The following is a 26603-nucleotide window of genomic DNA, read 5'->3' as shown; positions in this document are numbered from 1 at the left end:
AGATGTAAACATGGTTTTTGGTTTGCATAAACAAATGACTAGATTGGGGTTACATCAGCTGTTGGTTTGTGACAAGTAATGAGACACGTGATGAAATGTAGATTTGAGGAGATTCTAGTCAGTTGTTAGCTGAACATCAGAGAGAACGGACGACTCAAGAGGAGAGTTACTCTCTCCATGATGCGGGGAGCGGTGTCATCTCAGGCAGCCAAGATGTAAAAACGTGTAATCTCTGAAGATGCCGGCCGGATCATGAAAATAAATGTTCGTAAATAATTCAGGTATGTGCTGTGTTTATTTACATCTGTTAAAAAGAACTGTTTGTCTACAACAGTTTCGATACGTCCATGTCAATTGTTTCCTGTTAGAACTGTTGCATAAATGTTAAAATATACACACTAGACGATCAACTAACTGATACGATGTATATACATACACATATTTACACGTACATGAATATACAGAAAAAAGATAAACCCCACTATACAACACGCACGTCGTTATGAAACATATTCATACACATTACGTAACAGTAGTAGCCAATGGAAAGAGAGCCTTTATGTTACCCTCAAGTACAGTGAAACCATTATTTTAAAAATTTAATATACATATGGGTCAATGGGGCATAAGGAAACTAAGATAGTGATAGGTCTCATGAAAATGATATATTTGTTTGAAGAATGGTGGTCTTGGCTACATATCCAAATAATTATCTAGTAAGTCACCTTATTGTATGAGTGTTTGTGGTTGGAGCTGTTATATCCTTAAGTGTGAGGCTTTTTGCATATTTCAATATCTCTCCCAATCTGGTCTAACAGCTAGTATTTATGGCTTACATCAGCCCAACATATTGTTGTGAGGAGGAACCTGGATGTACTTGTATTCATTACATCATTTTGATAGACTTCTCAACTTCCTCATTCCATACCAGGTCAACTTATGCAATTTTATATCAAAGTGTTACCTCTTAAGTAGGACAAAAAATTTACAACATATGGGTATTGATATTTGAGAAAGAAAAGGAAATACTTCGTTCACTCGATTATTCGTGTAAATCGAACTGAATTTTAGATGTTTACTTTATTCTTTATCTCAAGAAATCCCTGGAAAATTTAATAAGAGTAAAGTTTTCCATTTCTTTCAACACTGTTTGTCCGAATGAATATTTGCTGTCTACATGTTTCCCTAATCTGCTATACTTGTCAGTATTTATGGCTTAACAGCCAATCTCATTCTTGTAAGAAGAAAGGACCCGGATGTACACATTCATTACATCAGATAGAAAATATAAAATTAATAGAACAGAACTAAAAATGAATGAGATAGAAAAAAAAAATGGCAGGTTTTGTTTAGTAACTTTCACATTTTCCATTTTTTATGATTCAAATTTTGGGCACAAATTGAGAACTACTACAACAATCAATATACCAATTCTCAGAATCTCAGCTCTTGTTAAAGATAATTGGACCATTGGAATATTTATACATAATAAAAACAGAAATTAAGTGTGGCAAGAAAATAATACTTTTTTTTTCTTTTTCTTTTTTTTTTTTAAGTAATTTCTAGATTTTGGAGTATTTTCAACTTAAATTTTGGACATAAATTAAGTACTAGAGCAATGAACTTACCAATTTTCCAAAGTTTTTTGAGTTTCAAACAGAATATGAAAAATTAAGATGAACATGAAGTGAACTGAGAAAATTTACATAAGTGAACAGCTAAAACAACTTAAAAACGGTTCAACATATTCCTAAACTGTAAAAACAAATTAATATGGTCGTTTCATTTCATAGTGTTCACTCAGAAATTATAGAGTGATCTCCCTTAGATCATATTTAATTTATATACTCTGATCATTACTAGTCAACAAAAGTATGCACTCTTCTATTTCCGGAAATCAAAAAATATATATATTTCACTCCATGGGGGGGAACATAGAACTGCATTTCTTTTCCTTTTTTCTGAGCCTTAGAAGTCCTCAAACTCTACCCCTACTCCGAGTGGCTGAACATCTTTACATGACCTTCACTATTTTGATTTCATTCTGGCCAGACATCTTTCACAATTACAGTTGATTCAGACACCTTCTCTTCCGGTCTCAGTCAGACAAAACTCCCAGAACAGCTGAACATTTTTGTATGACCTGTCCTGATAGCAGACATCAACATCAATTTATTTATGTATTGCTTATATATATACCATTCTTTAAGCCTGGCAACTGGCAACTTATATCTATATTTTCAATGAAAAAAAAATCTAAAGAATGTATACTTTTCTGTTGTTTTTTTGTTGCTTATTTTACTTTTCGAAGCTAAATTTCCATGCTATCAATTTAAACAAAAAAAAAAAAAAAAAGGAAATAATATTTATATAATTTTTAATTTGTTTTTGCTTAAAGAGCAAAATTTGGACCATATGAATTCCAAGCACCCAAAGTAATCAACAACCAAACAAATACTTTTTTCAGTAACAGCGGATTTTTTAAAAAGCTTTTACTTCTGGTTGAGTTGAATTGTAAACAAAACAGTAAGTACTTTTATAAATTTTAGATCATACCCTTATTAAAGAAGAGAAAAAAGTTTCTTTTATAATTAAATCATTAGATCATAGAAAAAAGTTTCTTTTATAATTAAAAAGTATATATATATATATATATATATATATATATATATAAATCGTGCTTGTAAATAAAACTAATTTTTTGTAGTTTGCATTGTACATATTGTGAAAGGAATAAATACACAAGTAATAGTTTGAAGGCTATAACAATGCAGTCTATGGGGTGACATGAGTCAGTATAGTAAAAAAAATAATGACAATATTTATAAATATAAATAAAAATTCTTCTTTTATAAATGTTATGCCGACCTTTCTATGCATAAGGGAAATTACACCGGTTCTCACTATATATATAGTGCCAGTAATGTCTACACCGGTGAGAAGGAGTGACAGTACCCCACTGCCTAGCTGAATGCTAGTCAGTTATACCTGTATTCCTACCTTTGTACCTGTGATGTTAATACACTTCGCTTGTTAAATCAACCTCGACTTGATTTTCTTCTTTTACTATTGTGTTATGACACAACAATAAATATAAAAAAAATGAAAGCCCATCCAAGTAGTTGTACATGCTTCCTTTTCTCCCTTGATGAAGAGACATATTCTTGAAAATTTGAGATATTCACAATACCTACCATTTTATATAACACATTATGTTGGTAAACATATTATATGTAGGGAAAATTGTGGTACCCAAGAAAATGGCTTACCATTAAACATCCGCATGTCATGTGGAATTAAGCTGTCGCAGGGGAGGGGAGAAAGAATCAAAATGGTGGCATCCACAACTTTTATAACTAAGCGGTCCTGCAAAGTGACATAAAATCTCACTGCTTGTGTGCAAAAATGCTTGCTGCTCGACTGAATAAAAGGAGGCTGCGGGGTGAATGCAGACAGATGGTTACGAGAATCCTTGGAGACTGTTGCAGCATGTTACTTAGTCAGTTTGCTGCCTTGGCTTTTTTCCCACCTTTTTTGTGTTACATTATCATTGAAAATTATTGAAATTTTTTCAATATTGTCATTATTCTTTTACTACATTGACTCATGTCCATGGGGTTCCCCTCACAGACTGCGTTGTTATAGCCCTCGAACACTATTCCTTATGTGTTTTTTCAATTGTTAGCAAACAGAGACAGATAATACACAAACTTTTTTTAAAACTATTCTTTTAAATTTTGTAAACATTACAGAATAAAATAAGTTTACACATGTTTTTCTCAAAGCAAAATATACAAACAAACAGAAAAACATTTTAAAAAATACATAATTTTATTTACAAAATTTGTATGCCTTATTTTTTATAGATAAAAAGAACTTTACTATTTATGTACCTCCCCATGAGGGGAAAGTTAAAAATTTTACTATAAAACAGGCTTTATTTATTAACAGTTTTATTAACAAAAAGTTTTTTTTAAACAAAATGCGCTTGTAAATAAAATTATGTATGGGTCTTGTGCATTTTAAAATCCTTGTTCTAAGGTAGCTATTCTTAACATGGGGTGGGGAAGCAATTCTTAACATTGTTGTGACTGTAAAAACCAAGATGAGAACAACTGTCTGAAATATGTCAAGTTCATAAGTTTATTTCAGCCAATTTTTCTTTAAAATCCATATTTGGATTCCATATGGTTGGAGGGTTTAGTTAACTCTTCTCTTGCTATGGATAGAACTCTCTAAAAATGAAAACAAAAAAATGTTAAAATACACAAGTTCTCTATATATTTGAAAGATTTTATTTTATTATGCTTGTAAATAAATACCTATACCTCCCCTTCTCTTTTAAAATAAATCTTTCCCAACATTTAAAACTGATCCGGTGTTTAACTTTGCAGACAGAAAAATTCTAGTCATGTAAATTATTCACGAAAGTAAAAAAAACAAAAAAACTTCCCGGGCAACACCAGGTAGGGGCAGCTAGTTATTTATAATGTTGTGGATTGTTGAACTCTGTAGCCTTTTAACTTTACTGGAGTTAGTAACTTTCTGGAAATTTTTAACGCAACTGTTTATTTTATCCATCAAAGTAGAAAGCTTCAATTCTATTCCATACCTTTCAGATATCTATTTCATATCAGTTATTTTTTTAAGTCCCTTCAGCAATAAAGCTAACTGAGTGAAACTAGTCTACTTCAGTATTAGCAACATGTCTTGGAAACATATCAGAAACAACTGTCAGAAATAAGTTATACACTAAATCTAATATCTTTATGACTGAAAACTGTGAGTAAATCCATTTTATTTTTTTTACAAACTGGCTACCTGGTATTGCCCGGTCATATAATACGCTTAAACATGATATTTTAATTTATGCAGATTGTATATGCATGATTATAGAATCAATCCTCTATCGATTATTATATATTACGAGGAATAATTTGCCTGGTAGACCAATTCACAAAAAAAAATAAAAATAAAAATAATAATGATAATGTCATTCAACAAATTACGTCTGTGTTTGTTTACAATACAGCTGATATTTGGGTTTGACGATCTTAAACATAATCTTTGTTCTCTTATAGATAACAAAGAATTTTTACAGGGGAATATTTTACGTTACACCGGCCAAGGGAAATAATAAAATTATGGAAATGGATAGCATGGAAATTTATTCTTTTTTTTTGATACTTATTGGATGAATTTCTGTACAAAACATATCTAAGAACACTGCCAGATGTATAAATTACCTTTGTGTGAAATTTGCAAAAGATAGGCTTAGCTGTTTTGGAACTTATGAGGAACTCACTTGCACGCACACACACTCACACACATAAAGTGACTCATATAGTAATAGAGACAGAGATTTCAAATAATAATGCAAGAAATATTTCAGACACTTCGGGCTGATCAGGTTGCAATTAGACTGAATGATGATGGGAATCAGATCGCTCAAAACAATGGACAGACACTGCAATAGAGAATCAGCAGCAGCTGTTATGCTAGTCATGCTGGTGGGCATAAATAGTAAACCCCCTTAAAACATAAAACAATAAATAAATCCCCAAACAAATTTATTTTTCACAAGCAAATGTATTTTGTCTATGTATACTACTAAGTTTTAAAATGATAGCCCAAGATCATTCTGACTCAATTTGACTCCCACTTCCAAAAAAGAAAAAAACAAACAAACAAATGAACAAACAAATAAATGAACAAACAAACAAATAAATGAACAAACAAACAAATAAATAAACAAACAAATAAACAAACAAATAAACACATAAAAACAAACAAACAAAAACATGACCTACCTCTAGTGTCAAACAGACATAAATCTACAAGGAAATCAATGGTCGATACAAATGTTTAATATTCCTCAAATACCAACAAAAAAAACACACAAACTGTTTTGATGCCTGATGAAGACACATGTCATTGAAACTAATTTGATTTTAAATGTTTAAATAAATTACTGTTAATTTTAAAAATTAAGTATTGGCTTCTAATTGAAATTTACACAACACTTACATTGAGAAAAAAAAAGCAATCTAATTCATTTCATGTGAGCCACACGATCCTCCTGAGTGAAACATAAAAAAAAAAAAAAAAAAAAAAAAAACGAATCAGTGTAAGATCACACGGACTTCGATTTTTTAGTGACACCATGCCACTAGGAAAGAAAAGGAAAACGTACAAACTGATTCCATATTTGATGAAGACGTATATTGTCAAAAAGTTCATTTTAAATTTTTAAATAAAATCTTTATTAAAAAAAAACTTTCCAGAGGTTGACATCCAATCAAGGGAGACCAAACCTGACCTGTTGTTCTTGTGCAAAACAGGCATTAACTTAACTGTTTTTTTTTTAGCCATCTTCTCCATAAGAGGCTATTCTAATTTCACATCCAAGCCCCCTCCCCCCAAATCCCTACATGCACTTTAGAGTAGTACTTCCACTACAACATTCATATTTGCTTTTTGAAACTAAAGTTGCCTTTAGAACTGCCAGCAATCACTGCAAAAGGATTATAAAAAATGTGATCGAGTCATATCAAGTCCAAAGTAGAAAAACAGAAGTTTGGTTTCCTTGAGTTTCAGCAAATAATAAACAAGGTCCTGAACAGATATGCGTCCTCTATTCCAACCATCATCAATGGGTTTCAGGTGATTTCATCAGCATCCAACAAAGCAAAACTCTTTGCCAAGAACTTTGTATTAAACTCAACCCTGTGTGATTAGAGCAACCTACCTCCTGAATTTCTTTCCAAGACCGAAAATAATCTGAGTGACAAACACATGTTTATGATGTTGCCAAATTTAGCAAGAACTTTGATGCTAGCAAAGCAACTGGTCCTGACAATATTCTAGTTATATTACTCCAAAAGCTGCATCTGAAACTAGCACACATTCTTGCAAAGCTGTTCAATTGATGCCTAAAGGAGAAATGCTTCCCAACACCTTGAAAAACCTCATTAGCTTGCCCAGTATTTAAGAAATACTGGAGATCGGACTTTTGCATTTCAGTACAGACCAATTGTTCTTCTGTATATCATAAGTTGTTTGAATCCGTATTAAATTGAGAAATTGTCAACCATCTCAACAAAAACAAGCTACTTACTAACAAGCAACATGGTTTCCATCCTGTGACACCTGCAACTAATATACTGACTTTAATTTTGCAATTTTGCATAATCAGTAGCTCTTGACATATCAAAGACATTTGACAGGGTTTGGCATAAAGGTCTACTTCATAAGATTTTCAGCTATGAAATATATGGAAATGTTTTCTCAACCATCAAATCCTTTCTCTCTGATACAAGTAGTCGTTAAAGTTCAAAGTATCAATGCTGATGTGCCTCAAAGATCCATCCTGAACCTGACACTTTTTTGTGATCTTCATCAAATTATATTCTAAGTTTATTCATCAACATATATGCAGATAACACTATCATCTATGGCAACACTTCAAAGACCAACAATGACCAAGATCTCTCTGAGTCTCTCTCCTCCGACCTTGAGCATATGGTGCATTGGGGCAAAAAGTGATTAATTTTAATGCATCCCAAATCAAATTTTCATCTTTTCACCATAAAATGCTCTGATTCCCATTTGGTCCCAATTGATATAAATGGCTCTCATCTCAAAGAAGCTCCCTGCTTCGACGAGCTTCTAGGTCTGACCTTCACACTTGACCTGAAATAGAAAACTTCCATCAAATCTGTGACCATGATTGCATCATTTTACCTCCAGAAGGTATTTGACTCCTGGCGCAATCCTGTACCTGTATAAGAATCAAACATATCTTAAAATGAAGTACTGTTGTCACATTTGGGGAGGAATTGCTTGGAACATCTATCTTGCCTTGAAATCAGCTTTGCCTTTTTCTTCTCTCTTTCCCACAGAAGAAACACTACAAGTCTGTCTCTGCTCTATCATTATTTTCATGAAGTGTTGGATTTAACTTCAATCTATACCCCACCCTGTCAAACTTTCACAACAATCACTAGTTGAGTCACACCCACTATCAACAATTTTCCCCACTCTCTATTTGTGTCTAAATCTGAATGCAGATTCCATGAACAGAGCTTCTTTCCTAGAACTGCCCACCAGTAGAACTATATTCTGCTGGCCTGCTTTCCATCGCACTCTTCAAGTCCAATGTAAACAAGTTCTTGTTGAGCTGCCACTTTAAATTTCCACCCCTGACAATTACTATGCTGTTGTCTCAGTGGCCACCTTACACTCATTAATTAATCTTTAATCATTAATTAATCCTTAACTTCGAACGGCCTTGTAAAAATAAAGATCTGCTTTTTATTGGCTTCTAAACTTATTAATTCTAATTAAAATTTACACAACTTTACACTGAGGAAAAAAAAAAATCTCTAAAAGATTTTTTTTTAGTTCTTGTCCAGAATTCAAGCTAATTAAAAAACAAAAATACAGAAAAATCTTTATGGTTTATATACTCATCACAAACAAAAATTTCATGTTCCAAAAATCACGTAAATTGATCAAGTAGTTTTATTTTTAACTAAGAAAATAAAATTTTATGAGTAAGCAAAAAGGGACTGTCTCATGTCGCCATTATGAAAAAACAAGGGAAGATAACTCCATAATAATTCAAACTTGTAATACTAACGATTTCACATTAATCACTTGAAATCGTTTAAAAATGATTTTCTTTTTAAAAAAGTTTGTTGATTAATTTATATGATTTTCGGAATATGACATTTTCGTTCTATGACTTATACATAAATCAGAAAGATTTTTCTGTATTTATCTTTTTATATTATTTAAATTAAACCGTGAACTTGCACCTTTTTTTTTTTTTACTTCCTGTTTTACAAGACAAAATATTTTGTTTTACCTGGCGGGTTTTATTAAGGCATCTAGCTCGGTGATCAGGTGTCTGCGAACATAGGACTTTGATGGAGGGATACCGAGGGCTGTGGCCAGCGTATCTGCATTGAATGATGGTTCCAGAACAATCAGGGCCCCATGCACACCACTTTCCTTCAAGTTATCAGCATACTCCTGTGAGGAAAAGAACACAAAAACAAAAATCAAACAAATTATGGTGAGAGTTCTTCATTTATTTTTATAGGTTTGATGTTATCAAGAAAAATCTACACAATTATACAACATAATCACGTTGGCACACCAGGTCTCATTTGAGAATACCAGATGCTGTATGTGCTCTCTGCTTATCTTGACATTGCTTCCAGTTGTTATGGACTTCTCCTTGCCACTGGAATCAAACAGTAATAACTAAGGAAAGTAATGATTAGGGATTGTGCAACCCTTGCTTTACAAATTCAGTGCATATCAATGATGTTCCCTCTAGGTTGATCAAATCGTCTTTGTCATTCCAATGGATAAACATCCACACATTATTAAACAAACATTATGTAATCCCTTTTTATGGAATAAGAATTTTTCAAAGATATTGATTATTCTGATTAATATTCATTCTGCAAAGAGCTTCATCACATGCTTGATAACAAGATTCCACTACTTATAACATTGTTTTGATTGTTTTACAGTTGTGAAAATGGCACAATCATGTTGACGCACCAGTTTTCGCCAAATCACCGACGTTAAGCAACGATAAGCCTGACCAGTATCAGGTGAGTGACCATTTGGGAAGGTTAAGTGCTGTATGTACTATGCCGAGTCGTAGAAATTTCCAAGTTATCATCTGGAGGTGCATTTAACTCGCTATGGGAGCTATATCCCTGAATCAAGACTGAAAGTAACGGGAAACTACTGTCTTTACTTGTCTTCCATGGCTTTACAATTTGGAAAGCTGTGGTCGCCGATGCTAGTAAAATAGTAGGGTCGCTGCATGCATGCACAGCTGGGAATGTAGCTCTTTTTTTTTTTTTTTTTTTACACATAGGTGTCACCACTTATCAAGGCCCGGAGGCCATTCGAGGATAAGGGTTATAAACTACTATCAACAACCCCTCCCCTTCTCCATCTGTACCCAAACCCAAACGTAGATTTCATGAACAAAGCCTCCCTCCCAGAACCGCACGCCCACGGAACTCTTCTTTGTTTGACTGCCTTCCAGCTGACTACAACCCGGTCATTCCCAAGTCCAACATAAACAAATTCTTGATGAGTCGTCCTCTTAAGTAATCCAATTTACCAAACTTCCACTACCAAAGACTACTACGGCATCGTTAACAGCATTATCACGATCATCCTATACGTTGTGCCATTAGTAGATTCTCCAGTCAGTGTTGCAATAGAGTGTTCCCATACCAAACAAAATCTCTGCACTCCCCACTCTCTTCTTTGGACAAGCATCTAACAACTGCAAGCCTGCCATTCACATGCAACTGCAAAACATACTGTGCATGTTTACATTGGCATATCAATCTTTTTCAAATTATTTAATATCAAATCTGTAATATTCTAAATCAATAAAAGGGAGATAATCGTGAGTGTTACTGGAACATCCGAGTGTTCATCTGAATATATATAAACTATAAACGTGTATTCGTTTCGTCTTTTGTTAATCGAAGTCCATCCAGCTATCCCACCATGGTAATAATTGATATTTATCGCATATCATTTACCAAATACAACAATGGAGATGAGGATGAGATAGTTGGGTTGTTGTGCCCTGGTCCGTATATGACAGTTCAGTCGTAGTAAAAGTTTTTTGCTTCAGTTTTTTTTAATTGTTGCAATTATTTATTCATAGTGTTTGGTTTGGTTGTTTTGTAAAGAAAAATTTTTTATTTTGTTTTTGGCTTTGGAGAATATGATCTAGTTTTACAAAAGGAAAGGAAAAAAATAATAACATCAATGTTTGGTGGATTTTAGGCCAGGAAGCCAGTATCTTCAGAGAGCCTGATCTGACAGCACGATCTTGGGTCAGATTTCCAGCTGCCAGGAGCAACAAAAGACATCTCTCTGGTGGTCATCTTGATTTTTTTTTTTAATGAAATTGTCTTCAATTGAAATTAAACTTACAAAATAATGTTTTCAAAGATGTGACCAAATTTCTCTAGTAAAACTTTGTACTAAGCAGCAAACATAAAGTCAGATTTTGCAACAACAAATATTTAAGCATTTACCTTTTCTTCATGATGGGCTGACCCCTCAGGTTAATACCACCAACAAAATGAAGAGAAATAAAAGGCTCTAAGTCTTTTTCTATGAATAAGTTGTCTTAACAACAAAAGTCCCAGAAAAGAAAAAAAGCGATTTTAATCATTTAATAAATAGATTTTATAAAATTATTTGGTTTTCTAAAATTTTCGAATTAAACTTACAAAATGTTTTGAAAGATGTGACAAAGTTTCTTTATTCTGCATTATTTTTATTAAACAAATTCAATTGGTTGTTTTGCCTTTGTGATTTGAGCAAAATTATTTGTATGCACATTGTATGTTTTTGTAGTTTAAATAACGAAAATATTCTGCATTATTTTTATCAAACGAATTCAATTAGTCATTTGTAGCTCTCACAACTGTAATGTTTTCATTAATGAGCAATCAATCAACCAAATAAAAGGCTTTATTCATTTATATTATTTATTTATTTATACATGAGCAGATGTTTATTTATTTTTTTTTTTTTACATAGGCATCACCACTTATCAAGACCCAGGGACCACTGGAGGATAAGGGTTAAAGAGTGTACAGTAGTCAATTGGACAATATAGTAATCGTTAGTAATGGAAATTCGGTAAATTTGTTAACTTAAGTGGAACGGCTCATCAAGAACTTGTTTACGTTGGACATGAAGACAACCATATTGTAGTCAGCTGGAAAGCAGGAAAACGAAAGACAATTCCACAGGCGTGCAGTTCTAAGAAAGAAGCTTTATTCATGGAATCTATGTTTAGGTTTAAGCACAGATAAAGAGTGGAGGGAATTATTGATAGTGTTTTCAGCTAGACGAGTGTTTCTTGTGAAAGTTTGGCGATGGGGGACCATAGATTGGAGCTAAGTCGAGCACTTGCCATGAAAATAACGATATTGTTCTTTTTATTCTCTTTATTGTCACTGTTCCTCTTTGTCATTTCTTGATTATTTTCATGCAAAAAAATAAAAATGATACAAGGGAGACGTTCACTACTGATATAGGGTCATTAATATGTAGTATCATTACACAAAAAAAAAACTCATTGTGCTCAGATGACCTTGAGTTTAAAATGCCTGATATAGATAAAATTCCTAAATATATTAACCCACTCTCAGAGTATCTAAATTCTTTTATTATTGAGTTGAAACTTTGCGTAATGACTGAAAAGGAGTTAGACTACACAAATTGGTTTTAAAATGGCGGTAGGAAAAACATAGAAGTTCAACGTTTCACCCTTCTTATGCAGGCTTTTTCAAGAGTAAAAAATGGTCAATGATGAAACCATATCGTCAGCTTTTTTTATCCCCTTTTTATAATCAATACACAATTTGTAAGGAAAAAGTTATTTCATTTAAAAAACGAAATACTGACTTTCCTATAATAGGACACTGTACATGTGATATATTTTAGAAATCAAGAAGCAATACATTCAAGATAAAATTTGCACATTATGGTAAAGAGCAAAGCAGTTCACACAAAGAGTTACATTGCACTTTTGGCAATAAGCTAGTGGCTTACTAGTGCAAGACTCATTTATACATCACTAGGCCTAGGACAACAGCATATTCCTTTCATTGTTTTGACTCTCGAGTGTGTATCTGTTGATATCCTACATGCTTTTGTGATGTTGTTCTTGGTTGATTAACTGTGTCGAATATATACCCAAGAGTCAAAACAATGAAAAGAATATGTTGTTGTCATAGCCCTATACATCACCTAACAGATAGAATTTTAGCAAATTTCACAAGAATTTTTCAGAGGATTCCAGCATCTTTCTGAAAGAAGTTGAGGAATATAAATTTTATCCTATTTTCAGAGTAATTATGCAGTAAGCAGTACTATTATATATTATCTTGTAAACTTTAAAAATAAATTATATGTTCTATTTATAGGAAAATGGGACCTAATAGGTTAACTATAGAAATATCAATTTGATAGTTGTTTTCTTTTTACAGTGTATCCTACTTTTACTTTTTGTTGGTTCCAGAAAAAGACTTGAAATGAGTTGATAAGACTAGTATTCGTTAATCAGGTTTTATTAAGCAAAACATTGCCTAAATAATTCAACAACTGAAAAATGCCACTAAGGGAGGTAACTACTGACGGTCAATTATGAATTCAAGGATCAAATGAAAGCATGCCTTGTTTTAAGTAGATTTGACATTTTAGACTGGAAAATGTATTCAATAAAATGATATAGACATGTTTTTTCTCCTTAAGACACGAATTAAGCGATTACTTTATTTATATTGGGAGGAAGACAAAAAAAGCCCTTCGCAGAAATTTAAAAACAGAAAAGGAAGTAAGAACAAATAAGTAATTCTTTAGAACAAAGGATATCTGATCCATATAAAAAAAAATATAGTATAAGGGAGATAATTCTTAGACTGACAATCATTTTTTTTTCTTACATTTCCTAACTTTTCAAATTATAAGATAGAAATGTTTTATGTATTTTTTAAATTTATCGGACTACTGTTCTCATCTTCAGTGTGATTTTCACAACGTTTCGGTCGATGTAACCTCCGACCTTCTTTAGGTGTATCTTGTTGGACTTGAGAATGTTTCTGTCAAGCCCTAGAATTTGGACGGAATTTCGAACAGAACTCTTTATTCATTTGATGGGGGTAGCATAGGACCTCTATCCAGTCATGGCTGATGGAACAAGAGCATGCTATCTCCATGAAGTGAATAAAAGGTTCCGTTTGAAATTCTGTCCAAATTCCAGAGTTCGACAAACATTCCTGAGTTTGACAAGATACAACTGAAGTTTGGAGGTTACATCAACTGAAACGTGAAAATCACACTCAAAATGAGAACAGTAGTCCGATGAATTCAAATAATATGAATAATCAATCGTCATCTCAAAAATTCAGAAAGAAATGTTTTACTTACTTTCAAATCAATTGATTTGACCCACTTGATGACCCGTTGCGTACTCCAGACGAGCGGATCAATATTTTGATTTTCACATTTGGATCTTCTTTCACTGAGTGCCTTCAATGGAAAAAAAACAAAAAATATTCATTTGACGTATAATGGTGAAATGACAGTCCCAGTGTACAACCACGTGCTCCTTACTTGACAACAATTGCCGATCCCAACACGGTTTCCCTGATCTTTTTCTCTGTAATCTTTTTTCTTTGTTTCTTCATCTGCTTCTGACCATGTTGGTGTCTTTCACATTGGTGGCAGCTGCCAAGGAGGGGGTCGTAGTGTGCAGTGGTTCACAAATATAAAACACAAACTCAAAAGAGAAACAAAGACTCCAACATATACTGTATATATCGGTTGGACTCTGGGTAGTGTATGACATCATCACAGGAAAACGATCCTTTAAGTGTTAATGTCCACATGTTAGTTTTCTGTCGAAGCTGCGTTCATTAGTTGATGTCATCTCATCTTAATCTGCTCTGAGCTATAACCTGCATTCAACTGTCTAATCAAAAACTCAATTGCTGCAAACTCCAAACTTTTTAACTTTCAAACAGTTTTTTTTTGGAGGGAGGAAGTACTGTTGATAGTATCACATCAACATGCAGAGTTCAACTTGTGTCTATACCAGGATTTCACAACTTTTTTCAGCAAATGCCCCTTCCCTCCCTAGAACACTCAGATACCTACTACCCTCCTCCTTACATGGATCCTTACATAATGTTAGTAGTAGCGGTAGTACATAATTAAAGTGAAAAAAATAATTGAATATCATATAGTTTATTCAACAAAATTCCACACTGTCTATCAAATGGGGGAACAGTAACAACTATAAATCAAGTGGGCCAATTAATATATCATACCATTGCTAATACAATAATCAATACAAATTGCTAATACAATAATCAATAAAAATTGCTAATACAATAATCAATAAAAATTGCTAATACAATAATCAATAAAAATTGCTAATACAATAATCAATAAAATAAAAATCAGAATAATAATCACAAGAACCACAGATCAATGTGCAGATTGTTGTCGATGATCATCTATATATATATATATATATATATAAAAGCGAAAATGTGTGTATGTATGTATGTTCGCTTTTTGTGTATGTCCACAAAAGGATTTTTTTTTGGCAGCTTCTCGAAGCCGTCGCTCATTTTTAAAACTTTTTATATCACGTCGAAATCATAATATCTACGAGTTACGAATGGAGGTCGCCCGTCTATTTAATTTGCCTGACTTTGAAACGTTAAATATTCAACATTTTGGGATCGCCGCATATTGCTTTCGTTTTTCGGTATAAAAAAAGCGAAACTCGATCTGAATCTCTGGCTCACGGTCAGTGGTCTCTAGAAAGCGATGTAACGTTTGGTTAATATCGGCTTACCGTTGTCATATCAGACGGTTGCTTTCATTTCGAGACGAGACACTCCCCTAATAAACAGGGGAGCTGTTTTTCCCCAAAGTTAGGTAAAAACAAACAAACTGGGTTATTGACCTCATTAAAAACTGTCCCACAGAAAATGTTAATTGCTGAATAGCTATTGCTTATGTCGCCGTTGTAACGCTCGCACAAAATGTTAACTCTACGACTTCCGTGCGAGCACCTGTCAATTCTCTTCTTACTTAAATAAATTCAAACATCTTTCAGTAACTCATTCTGGCTAGCCAAGCGGTTAATGTGTCATGTTTTTTTCACATTTTATTTTCCAACTTCACCTCAGGGCTTTGGGTTCGATCCTACCAACTTACCAAAACTTTTTTTTTTACCCCCCCCCCGGGGGGGTTTCTTTTTGATTTAAGAGCACACACACCTCGTAACACCTGGGTAACGCCGGGTACCCCCGCTAGTCTAATAAGAAATCATAAAAAATGAATAATTAATTAATTAACATGTTTATTAAAGGAATATGCAAATTAGTTAATCTTCAAGTTGCTTGCATATCCATGATTGAGTACATTAAGTTTGTTTTAATTTTAAAATAGAAAAAGTATGATTTTAATATCAAAGCAAGAAATAAATAAATTTTCCAGTCTAGCCATATTGGAGAGCTATGATATGGTGAAACAGTCTGTGGATGACTACAGAAGCCCCATTTCTTGAGTAGAACACTTTTGTTGAATTATGTCGCCTGTAATTTACTTAGCTAATGCAAAGTTCCTTTTTAGTTAATAAACAAATGAAGCACTTTAAAAGTGGTGGTCAATGTTTATACAAAAACACTGGCGATATGGTTTATGAGCATCGGTCCTGTGTCTTATGAAGGCAGAGGGGGGAGAGAGGTAGAAATGCTGACTGTTATCTAGATGGTTGTAGGTTCAATTCTTGGCTTGGGTGCAAATCAAGTTGCACTGAAGAGCTGTGATTCAGCAACTATATATAAGTTATTGCGTTAGATTTCCAAAATTAAGCTCAAATAGCATTTAAACTGACAAATTAAAGTTTACTTCTGACTAGTAAACTTTGATTTGTTACTGTCGTACCATGTTATTGACAATATGATTTTGTAGTTTGTTACAATCTATTTTAAAAATCAAGTAAAAATATATATATATACTAGCAAAAGTACCCGTAGTTGACTGGGTTCAAAAACAGCCTACAGAAAATGGACTCTGATTTATGAAAGTATGATAGATTATGAAAAGGAAGGGTTGTAAAGAGATAGCTTCGAATTTGGGGGTATCAAAACCAAAGCAAAATATGATGAAAGTAAAAATAAAATAGATAAACCCCAGAATTTATTATACCATACCTGTTCACACTGAAACATCACAATATTCTGTGGATCTATATTAAAAAATCTTGTTAAACTTTGTGACATATTTCCATTCTATGGAGGTCAGGCGCAAACGAACACCCCATAATTTTATTATACCATATTTCTTCAAACTGAAATATAATTATCAAAGTATACTTACGCAGATAGATATGAAAAGTCTTTATTAAAGTTTGTGCCTATTTCCATTCTATGGGGGCCAGGCATGAATGCAGACCCCACAATTTTATCATACCATCCCTATTTAAGTTAAAACATACTTATTAAAGTATTCTTATGTACGTCTATATCAAAAAGACTTGTAAAAGTTTTTTTTAATTTTTTATTTCCATACTTTGTGGACCAGGTGCGTACGCAGATCCAACAATTTTAATGAATCATCATTATGGCAGATCAAATATACCCATTCCTGTGTCTCGATACATCTTCTATCATTATGTCATCAGTTTTCTATAATAGTCAACCATATAGGAGTCTATTCGTGACCAGATACACACACAGATGTTCAGCTTTATATATATATATATATATATATATATATATATATATATCAATCATAAAAGTGAAAGTGTGTGTCTGTGTGTGTACATTTCCCTACACAATAACTGTCAATTTTAAGTCTACAGACTCGAAATTTGATATATAGGGTACTGAGATTTGGGAAAATCTATGGGATCGGTTTTCGGCCAGAAATTTTGCGATTAATGGGTCAAAGTTCAACGATTTGACCTTTGAGAACTCTACCAAACTCCTCCAACAATTTTGGGTCTAAGCACTTGATATTTTAGATATAGATTTCTTAGACATGAATCTAACTTAATAACTTGATTTGAGCCCAAAACAAATTTTAAGGGGTCATAATAGGGGTCAAAGTTAAATAAATTAACGTTTTTTTTTCTATTTTTTTTTTTTTGCTCAACATACACCTCCAAACACCCTGGCAACGCCGGGCACCCATGCTAGTATATCTTATTTTTACTGACTTTTAAAAGTTGAAATCAAATTATTGACTGAAATTATTGATTGAAATAAGAGAGACTTGAGAATAAATAAAACTCGTACGAATGTGAAAACCACCGAGGATCAGTTATGTTTAATGACTTAATGTATTTTTGCATTAAATTTATTTATGCAGAGTAAAAATTGGATATTGGAACCTTTTATTCACTTCATGGAGGTAGCATGCTCTTGTATCTATTTGAAATTCTGTCCAGCAACTTTCACTTCCCTTATTTTGTTCTTTAGTCCTCAGATTCTATGAGAATTGTTTCTGACAAAGAAAGAATTGCTGCCTTTTGCGTTGAATCCTCAGCCCCCAAAATCAACAAAGATTAGACAACTTCTGTAATGATCCGGCCCCTGTTAATTTAATGATGGGAGTTTAGTTCTATGCAATTCTAGGAGGTTCACCCTCTCCAGGCCTTGCATTCTTTCTTTGTGAGGCGCCCTCACCGGGGAATGCCAATGAGGCAGCCCAGGGACATTTTGCAGGTCAGAATTCCCCTCCTCTGGGACTGACTTCTCAATCCCACTTTCCGACCCTAGTGTCTAAGTTCTTGCAGTGGGAGAGAACTAAAGAAAGCTCTATCCATATAACACTATGAAATGTTTTTTAAGCTTCTTAAGTGGCTTCATGCTTTGTCTGGAACAATTTTCATAAAAAAAAAAAATATCAATCTTAAAAATAACTGCCCCAAAAAACAAGTATATTTAAAAGGGTGAACTCACTTCTTTATCGAAATTCGTATTTTTTAGAAGTTCTACAGCGTGAAGAATACTCGCTTGGTGGAATTTGCGGTGAATTGCGAAATGTTTCTCCATATCTTTTTTGGAGATTGTGTTCAGCACGCGTCCATCCACAAGCTGTGTTTCAAATGTTCCTTTGTATTGAGGTAAGCCGATATCAGTCAGCCAGCGTTGACACACCCAATGGTGATCCATTTCAAAAGCTTTTGGGTATTTACTGAAACAAGAGAAAGAGATGAGAAAAAAATGTGAGAAGGGGAGAAAATATAAAGGAAATCATTTGATTTTTTCAAATATTTCAGTTCTTGTTTGGAATTATCCTTAAAACAAAAACAAAAATAAAAATCTGTATGATGTACGTATGTGCACATGGAAAAATGAAAATATCATATTCCAAAAATCACATAAATTAATCAAGCATTTTTCTTTTTAAAAAGATAATCAAATTTTATGAGTATCCACCATTTTGAAAAAAATGCCAAGAAATAAAGGTGTAACGTCACAGGAACAGACAAACAAACACAGAAAAAACAAATAAAAATGCGACTCTGCATTTTTTAAGTGCAAATAAAATGCATCTATTCGTGGTTCCTCCAAAGCAATGCACTTCATTATATTTCCAAAATCTTTTCACATACAGATGTGCTTTTTAAAAATGTGTCCCTCTGCCACTTGACGCTAGCACCAGCTTTCTTGTCCTTGTCGTCACACTTCCATCTTGCCCAACATACAAATTGCTTTCTTTCTTTGACCACATGAAATATTTCTCCTTTTCTTGTGACACAAGCTCCCACACACTTGTTAATTAGCTTTAACGGTTGCTGCTACTAATATTTTTCGATAGCCAGCTATTCTTCGGCTGCTGCTTTTCTCACACCAGCCCATATGCACTATTATGAAGGGAGATAACAGTTCATACTAAATTTATGTCGCAATGTCTTAGAATTTCCATTAATGGTTTAAAAGTGATTATGCCATATTAATTAATCAAGTGTCCTCATAAGTAATCAAATATTGTTTTCATCTATTCATTTTAAATTCTCTCATAACATTCTTCATCATTCTATCAAAAAAAAAATCTATCAAAATCATTGAACCTTCATTCTTGAGTGGCTTGCAGTCTTGATAAATTATATTTAAGAAAACAAATTAAAAGAAAAAAAAAAAATGGCAAGAACTTACGATTCAGAAACTTCTCTGTGATCTTCAATAGCAAGCCTTAATTTTCTCCTGTGTATTGGATTTGTTATTCCCAGGGCTGAACTGAGTTCAGAATCGCTTAAACCCAACAACACCTGTAATTTTAAAAGAAAAAAGAAATTATCATTTAATTATTTTTTTCTCCAATTTTCTATTATAATGAATGCAGTTTTTAGTCAAGAAATATGTTCTAACTCAGAGTTCTAAAGGCAGAAGAAGAGCAGAAGAAGAAAAACAGTGCCTGTGGATGACTATATAAAGCCCTCCTTTTTATTATTAATATATTTCTAGTAATATACTATTATTAATATACTTTTAGTAATAGACTATTATTAATATACTTTTAGTAATATATAGTCTGTTTATTATACAAACATTATTGGTTACATATGTGCATACATGTTTCAGTTGAATCCTAATTCATCAGACCAAAAAGGAGCAATATTGATAAGAGAGTCAAAATTGCATTAGTCTTTTATAAGATATTTGGGTGTGGTTAAAGCATTGGAAGAAAGTGGGATGTATACTTGGTGAATGTGAGCAGAAGGGGTTTTGTAGGAAGGTGTTGTGAAAGAAGGGAGTAGGGGTGGGAGATTGAGGGAAGAGGGGGGAAATACAATCTCATGTGGTTAAGTTGTAGCAGTAGGGAGTGTATTGGTATTATATTATTTTAACTTGACGGTTGTTGATTGGCCTAAGTTTTCGTTTTGATCTGAAGTAATATTATATCCTCATCGCTGTTAACTTCCCTATCTTTGGTTTTTATGGTTATTTTTTCTTTTCTGGAGGCGACTACATTATCCATATTTATTGTTAAGCTCTATTTATTTATTTATTTTATTTATTTATTTTATTCCTCACTTTTTTTTTATCCGTTAATTTCCTTCTCAATTTCAAATTATTTATTAGTTAATAAGATATATGTCCATATGGTCAAATTAACAGCTAGTGAATAGATATACAAGTCTATTTACATGATTTAAATTAACATGGTATACTGGGAGTTATATTTTCCACTCTACCATGGTTTCTGAAATAATTACAGTGGCAAAGGTTTTCATATCTATATATAAACTTAATTTTGATGGCTGTCCTTCTTTCATTTGGGTTGTTTATCTTTTCCTTTATACTAGAGTATAAATATACTTTATAGGTTTATATGCTTCATTATAAAGATAGGTTTTTCAGGCCATATGCATGCAAATGGGTACAACATAGCATATATTTGTCTATACTGGTGGTGTATTCCGTTCCCAAAGTCCTCTAGTTAGAGTACTTAGTTATCGTTTAGGATCAATTATGTAGTTGGTTTCCTCATGGAACATTGCTTTATGATAATACTTCCTGTAGGTATATATCAACATTCCAAGTACAATTTGGGAATGGAATACTCCACCAATATAGACAAATATATGCTATTATGTACCTGTTTGCATGTACATGCAAACTCTATAGTGAAGCATATAAACCTACACAATATATTTATACTCTAGTATTAAGGAAAAGATAGTCAAAAATATATAACAAATAAATGTTACCAAAGGCAAGATAGAAATCTACCCAATTAATGTCACAATGATATTTATTGAGTGAATTTCAAGCAGTATATTTTTTTTATTTTCAAGTTTTGAATGGTTCTCGGGACTCGAAAGGTGACACTTCATGTCTGCCATCTTTGTTGCAGTTTTAACTTAAGCATTCAGCACTTCTTGCATTTCAAACTTAAATGCTTTAAAATAAGCTAAAACACCAAGAATTTATCCAGGTAGGTAGAAGAGTAACTTATTGTTTCTTGTTATATATTTGCTTCTTGGACACTTTTTCGGTTTGTTGTCTATAGTAAAAAAATATGTCTAAAAATTCTGAGGAAACAAACATTGATTAATTCAACTTCAATATATTAATAGATTAAGTGATTCTGTAACTAAAAAAAAGTCTGGTTTTCTTAAATATTTGCCGGGCTCACTTATCTCTCTATAGATAATAAATTACAAACAAACATTAATTGACTCAGATTTAGTATAATAATAAATTACCTTGCCACTTTTGATGTTATCACAGCACATTTGTCCATGACCCGGCATACAGAGGTCCACCTCAAGCCAGGCCAGCACCTGGTTGGCCTTCCACTGAGACATGTGGATTGTCCTCAGTTGTTCAACCAACTGTAACTTTTCTTGATGGTTTTCTGGACTCAGTAGACTCACACGGGGTGTACTCGAGTTTGAATCTAAAATCAAAATAAAGTTTTATTGAAAAAAAAACAACAACAACAACAACCAAAAAACCAAACTAAAGCCACAATTGAAAAAAAAAAAAAAAATAGGAGTCTTTAAAAACTTTATTTTGTAAAGTTAATTTGAAAATTTTAGAAAACCAAATGTTATAAAATATTTTTTTAAATAATTAAAATCATTTTTCTTAAAAAGAGTTTTGGCGTAAGACATCTGTTTTCAAAGACTTATTTTCTTCTCTCTTCATTTTGATGGTGGCATTAACCATGAAGAGGCAACCCCCTTGTGTAGAGATAGAAAGAATGCAATCGGTTTTATTGGCCCTTGTTTTCAATCCAAAATCGATTTGTGGGGTTTTTAAAGGTGTGACCAAACTTCTATTTAAAATTTGTGCCATCCACGCAAACACTAAAAATTTAATTTTCAAATTACACAATGAAAAATTAACTCTTAATATCTCGTATTTCCCTAAAGTACATTGATTAGAAGTGATGTTTGCATTGCCAATAATAAAATGATAATCCTTTTAGATCTATTTTTAAGTATATTTAAAAAGTTCCCAATAGAAAGAAAATAACTTTTTTTCTTTTTTTTTTACACAGTGATCACCACTTATCAAGGCCCGGAAGCCACTCAGGGATAAGGGTTATTGCAAGTACATTACGTTAGTGAGGAGATTTGCTGATATGTTTACTTAAGGGGGCGGTTCATTAGGAATTTGTTAACATTGGACTTGAAGACAACCAAGTTGTAGTCCAGAGGGAAGCAGGCAGACGGAACAGAGTTCCATAGGCGTGCAGTTCTAAGAAAGAAGCTTTGTTCATGGAATCTGCGTTTTGATTTAGGCACAGATATAGAGTGGGGGAAATTTTTCTTGTTAGACTTACATCCGGGTACTGATACTTATTTCACTATCTGTTTGCATAATGGTTAGACAACAGGCAACTTTTATGTGTATTATTTACACAAAAAAAAATCTTTCAAGATGTCTGTTTTTGATGATAACTCAAATCCCTAGAACCGTCAGTCTGTAGAGTACAATACTGTGGGCTGCTTCCCAGCTGACCATAACATGATCGTTTTTAAGTCTAATATAAAGGAGTTATTATTGAGCTGTTCTCTTATATAATTAAACTCTAAGTTCCACCAATATTGATGGCGTTGTCTCATACTCACCTAACACTCATTAACTTTTATTCAAGAGTGGCCTTTGAGCCTTGATAAGCGATGAGCTCCAAATAAAAAAAATGTTTGGCCAATGTTGCATATTTACTCATTCAAAATAAATTCCTGTTTTGAAAGCTCTCAAAAGTAAACGGTGTTAGTTAACCTGAAGACTCAGCTGAAAATGTAAGTCAAATATAAGTTTTTATTTTTTAATATAAGTAAACTGATTTTTTAAGAATGAATATGTTTATTTGCATATTAAAAACAAAAAAAAACGTTCATATACATATATTTTTTAAAAATATATTTACAGAAACATTTATATTTTTTTTATGTCAAATATAACATTTTTTTTAATAAAAGTAAGAATATCCATAAACTGATTTTTTTAAAATAAATGTTTATTTACATATTTATTAAAAATGTTTATTTGCATATTTTTTAAAAATATGTTCAAGTACATGTATCTTTTTTTAAATGTGTATTTACAGAAACATTTATATTTTATAGGTCAAATATAATTTAATATAAGAATATTCGTAAACTAAATTTTTAAAAATAAATGTTTACTTACAGATACGTTTTTATAGTTATGGTACATATTGAATTTAAAACATTTTTTGAAATATAATAAAGTAAAATAAATTAAATTGAATGTATTTTTAAATAAATGGAAAAAAATGAATGTTAGGTTAACAGTTGAAAAAAAAAGAATTTTTCACACATAATAAATTAAAAATATTGAAAAGAAAATAAATGAAATGTTAACATAATTCAACAGGTTCTTCAAATTAACATTGTTTATTTCAGAGTACTTTCAAAACTGGAACTCATATGGATGAGTAACTATGTGATATGACCCATGTGTGATACCAATATCATTTTAAGTACAAATGACATGTTAAAAATAAAATTTTTCCAGCCCTACTCTCAAGTTTCATAAAAATCTGTCTCCAAAGGAAGGCAGTATATTTAAATGAAAAAAAAAAAATGCTTTTATCCAATTTTTTTGGCAATTCTTTAGATTGAATGGAAGTGAAATATGTATTCTTAATAATGAAATGATAACCTGATGTTCAAATTTATTTTTCAATGGATCTAAATTAACTGGACTAAGAAAAATTTTCAACAAATTTTCAAAACATTTTCAAAACAAATCAAGCAGAAGAGTGAAGAAGAAAAAAATTAAAACTTCTCGGTTTTTCTTTCTCATCAAATCTTTCTTGGAGTCATACTTGAGATCCATTGCGTTTTCTGCTTCTTATAAAATCAGTTCTCTTTATCATTCTAAACACTTTCTCACAATCGAGGCCATTCTCTATTCTCTGTTCTCGATAAAGTGTCTTCAATTTTATTTGCCTCACCCTTTATTTTTCTCTGCACACACTCTCTCACAGATGTGATGTTGATAGTATTTGTAGAAAAGACCGTGTTCTTCAGAATTGTCTGATCTATTCCCTGCTTCCTTTGTTCCAGCTCATTTGACTCATTGGTGTAGTCCCATCCATCCATAGCCCTTGAGCCCCTGGAGGGGCATAGGCCATCTAAAACTTTGTAGATGCTTTTGTAGCGAGGAGTTCTTTTTACAGGGTGAGGGTGCTCAACCTTCCCAGAAGGTACATACAGCACCTAGCCTTCCCAAATGGTCACCCATTTGGTACTGGCTAAGCTCAACGTTGTTTAACTTAGTGATCTGGCGAGAACCGATTTGTCAACGTGATTATGCCGTACTTCATTGGTCTAGTGGCCTTCATTAATTTGCTGTTTTGATATTTCATTGTAGTACAGATTTCTATACCAGTAGCTGCTTTTCAAAAACTGCAAGATTGTCGATATAATCCTGTTTGACCCACCAGTTTCCGTCAGATCACTGAAGTTAAGCAGGGATGAGCTTGGCTAGTATCATATGGGTGAGTATTTGAGACTTCCAGGTGCTGTATGTGCTCTCCGTTTATGTTGGCATTGTTTCCAGTCATCCTGAACTTTTCCTTGCCACTGGACTCAAGCAGTGCAGATTCAGGAGAGGTGTTGTTAGGGATTGTGCAACCCTTGCCAAACAATTACATGTGCAGCTCCCCCTACGAGGGGGTATCCTTTGTCTTTCGAGATTGAATGGAGGCATATAAGGTTGTTGAACTCTCTTCCTGCTGGCCGTTTTCCACTTGCCTACAATATGAGCTTTTCAAGACTAAAGTTAATAGGCATCTCCTCTCTTTGCGATAATCATCTTTCGTTATTGCTAGCATCTTACATTAAGTGGCTTCACACCTTGTCTGGAATGATTTCTATAATAAGAAAGACAAAATTATTTTCATGGAATAAAATTGTGGTATTTCTCTTACCATCAAGTTCTGACTCACTGGGCAATGCCACTGAACGCCGACTTCTGGACTTGGAAAACATTTTAGACAGTGATCCAAGACTTTTCTTCTTCTTCTGTCGTTTCACTTCATTGTCGAGGATTTCCTGGCTTGAACTGAGCATACTCATCAATGGTGACCCGGACTCAGTATCACCCTCAGTATTTGAGGCCGGACTACTGTTGTTAGTCACTGGTAAAAAACAAAGTTAAAAACAAATATTCCCAGATTAAAAATAAATACAAAGGTTATTTTATAGCTAAAATACAAATATGTCTTACAAAGAGTTCATGTAATCCATTTGAACTTCATGATCTGAAAGTTTCATCTCTGTTGCAGATACTGACGGTGTGAGACTTTAAGAAAGCAACCCGTCATGGACGTGCATTAGAAACAGAGATGCATCATTGAAATCCTGGCATTGAGAATGGTGGTAACTGTAGAAAAATAAATTCTAGAGCACAAAATGTTGCACGTTTTAATAGTACCACTCCCGTTTTCATAGCTCTTTAACTTTTTGAGTTCAAACGGTAGAATAATCCTCGTAGAATTGTCTGCATGAATATGTGACATATAATGGATAAAGAGAAATATGAAAATTGACATGGCACTACGTAAACTGAATAAAAGTTATGGTTTTAGGTCAGAACATACGCCATAGCTTTATATGCCCTCAACATGAAGATGAAAACTAGAACAATTCTCACTCATATCATATTAAATGCGTTTAAACATTCAAGGCAACCCACGGATTATTATAATAATCATTTTATTGAGCAACAAAGGGTGCAAGGAGACGTGATTCTTAAAACAGCATCTACAGAAATTTAAATATGCATTTTGAGAAATTTTTCACCTTAGCGCCAATTCATGGTCTTCCTGACATCATGCAAAAGATGTAGCATGGCAAATATTTCCTTTCTTTTTTAATACAAGGGGAATTCTGGACAAGGACCATCAGCTCTTATCAAATATTAGGACTTTTTTTGAGTATCAAAAATGGCTTGGAGTTATATAAAAAAAGAAGGAATTTATTTTTTAAATGTGAATTTTCTGTATTTGGAGGAATA

General features: G+C 32.9%; 1 protein-coding gene across 5 annotated transcripts in view; it reads right to left on the bottom strand.

The window, feature by feature from the left end:
* The window catches only part of LOC145284877 (kazrin-like), a 519312-nt gene that overhangs the window by 5590 nt on the left and 487119 nt on the right, over nucleotides 1-26603 (bottom strand). For all 5 annotated transcript variants that reach the window (XM_080133902.1, XM_080133904.1, XM_080133903.1 and 2 more), the window contains 6 exons: nucleotides 25516-25725; nucleotides 21809-22002; nucleotides 19755-19867; nucleotides 18555-18789; nucleotides 13999-14100; nucleotides 8870-9036 (listed from right to left, as the gene is read on the bottom strand). In XM_080133902.1, coding sequence (XP_079990028.1) covers nucleotides 8870-9036; nucleotides 13999-14100; nucleotides 18555-18789; nucleotides 19755-19867; nucleotides 21809-22002; nucleotides 25516-25725 — 1021 coding nt within the window. The remainder of the gene's footprint in view (nucleotides 1-8869; nucleotides 9037-13998; nucleotides 14101-18554; nucleotides 18790-19754; nucleotides 19868-21808; nucleotides 22003-25515; nucleotides 25726-26603) is intronic.

This window comes from Euprymna scolopes, chromosome 9, assembly GCF_053919585.1.
Source record: "Euprymna scolopes isolate OS-2025 chromosome 9, ASM5391958v1, whole genome shotgun sequence".
Taxonomy (NCBI): domain Eukaryota; kingdom Metazoa; phylum Mollusca; class Cephalopoda; order Sepiida; family Sepiolidae; genus Euprymna; species Euprymna scolopes.
Note: the sequence above shows the minus strand (reverse complement) of the source record. Positions and strands in the feature narration are given on the sequence as shown.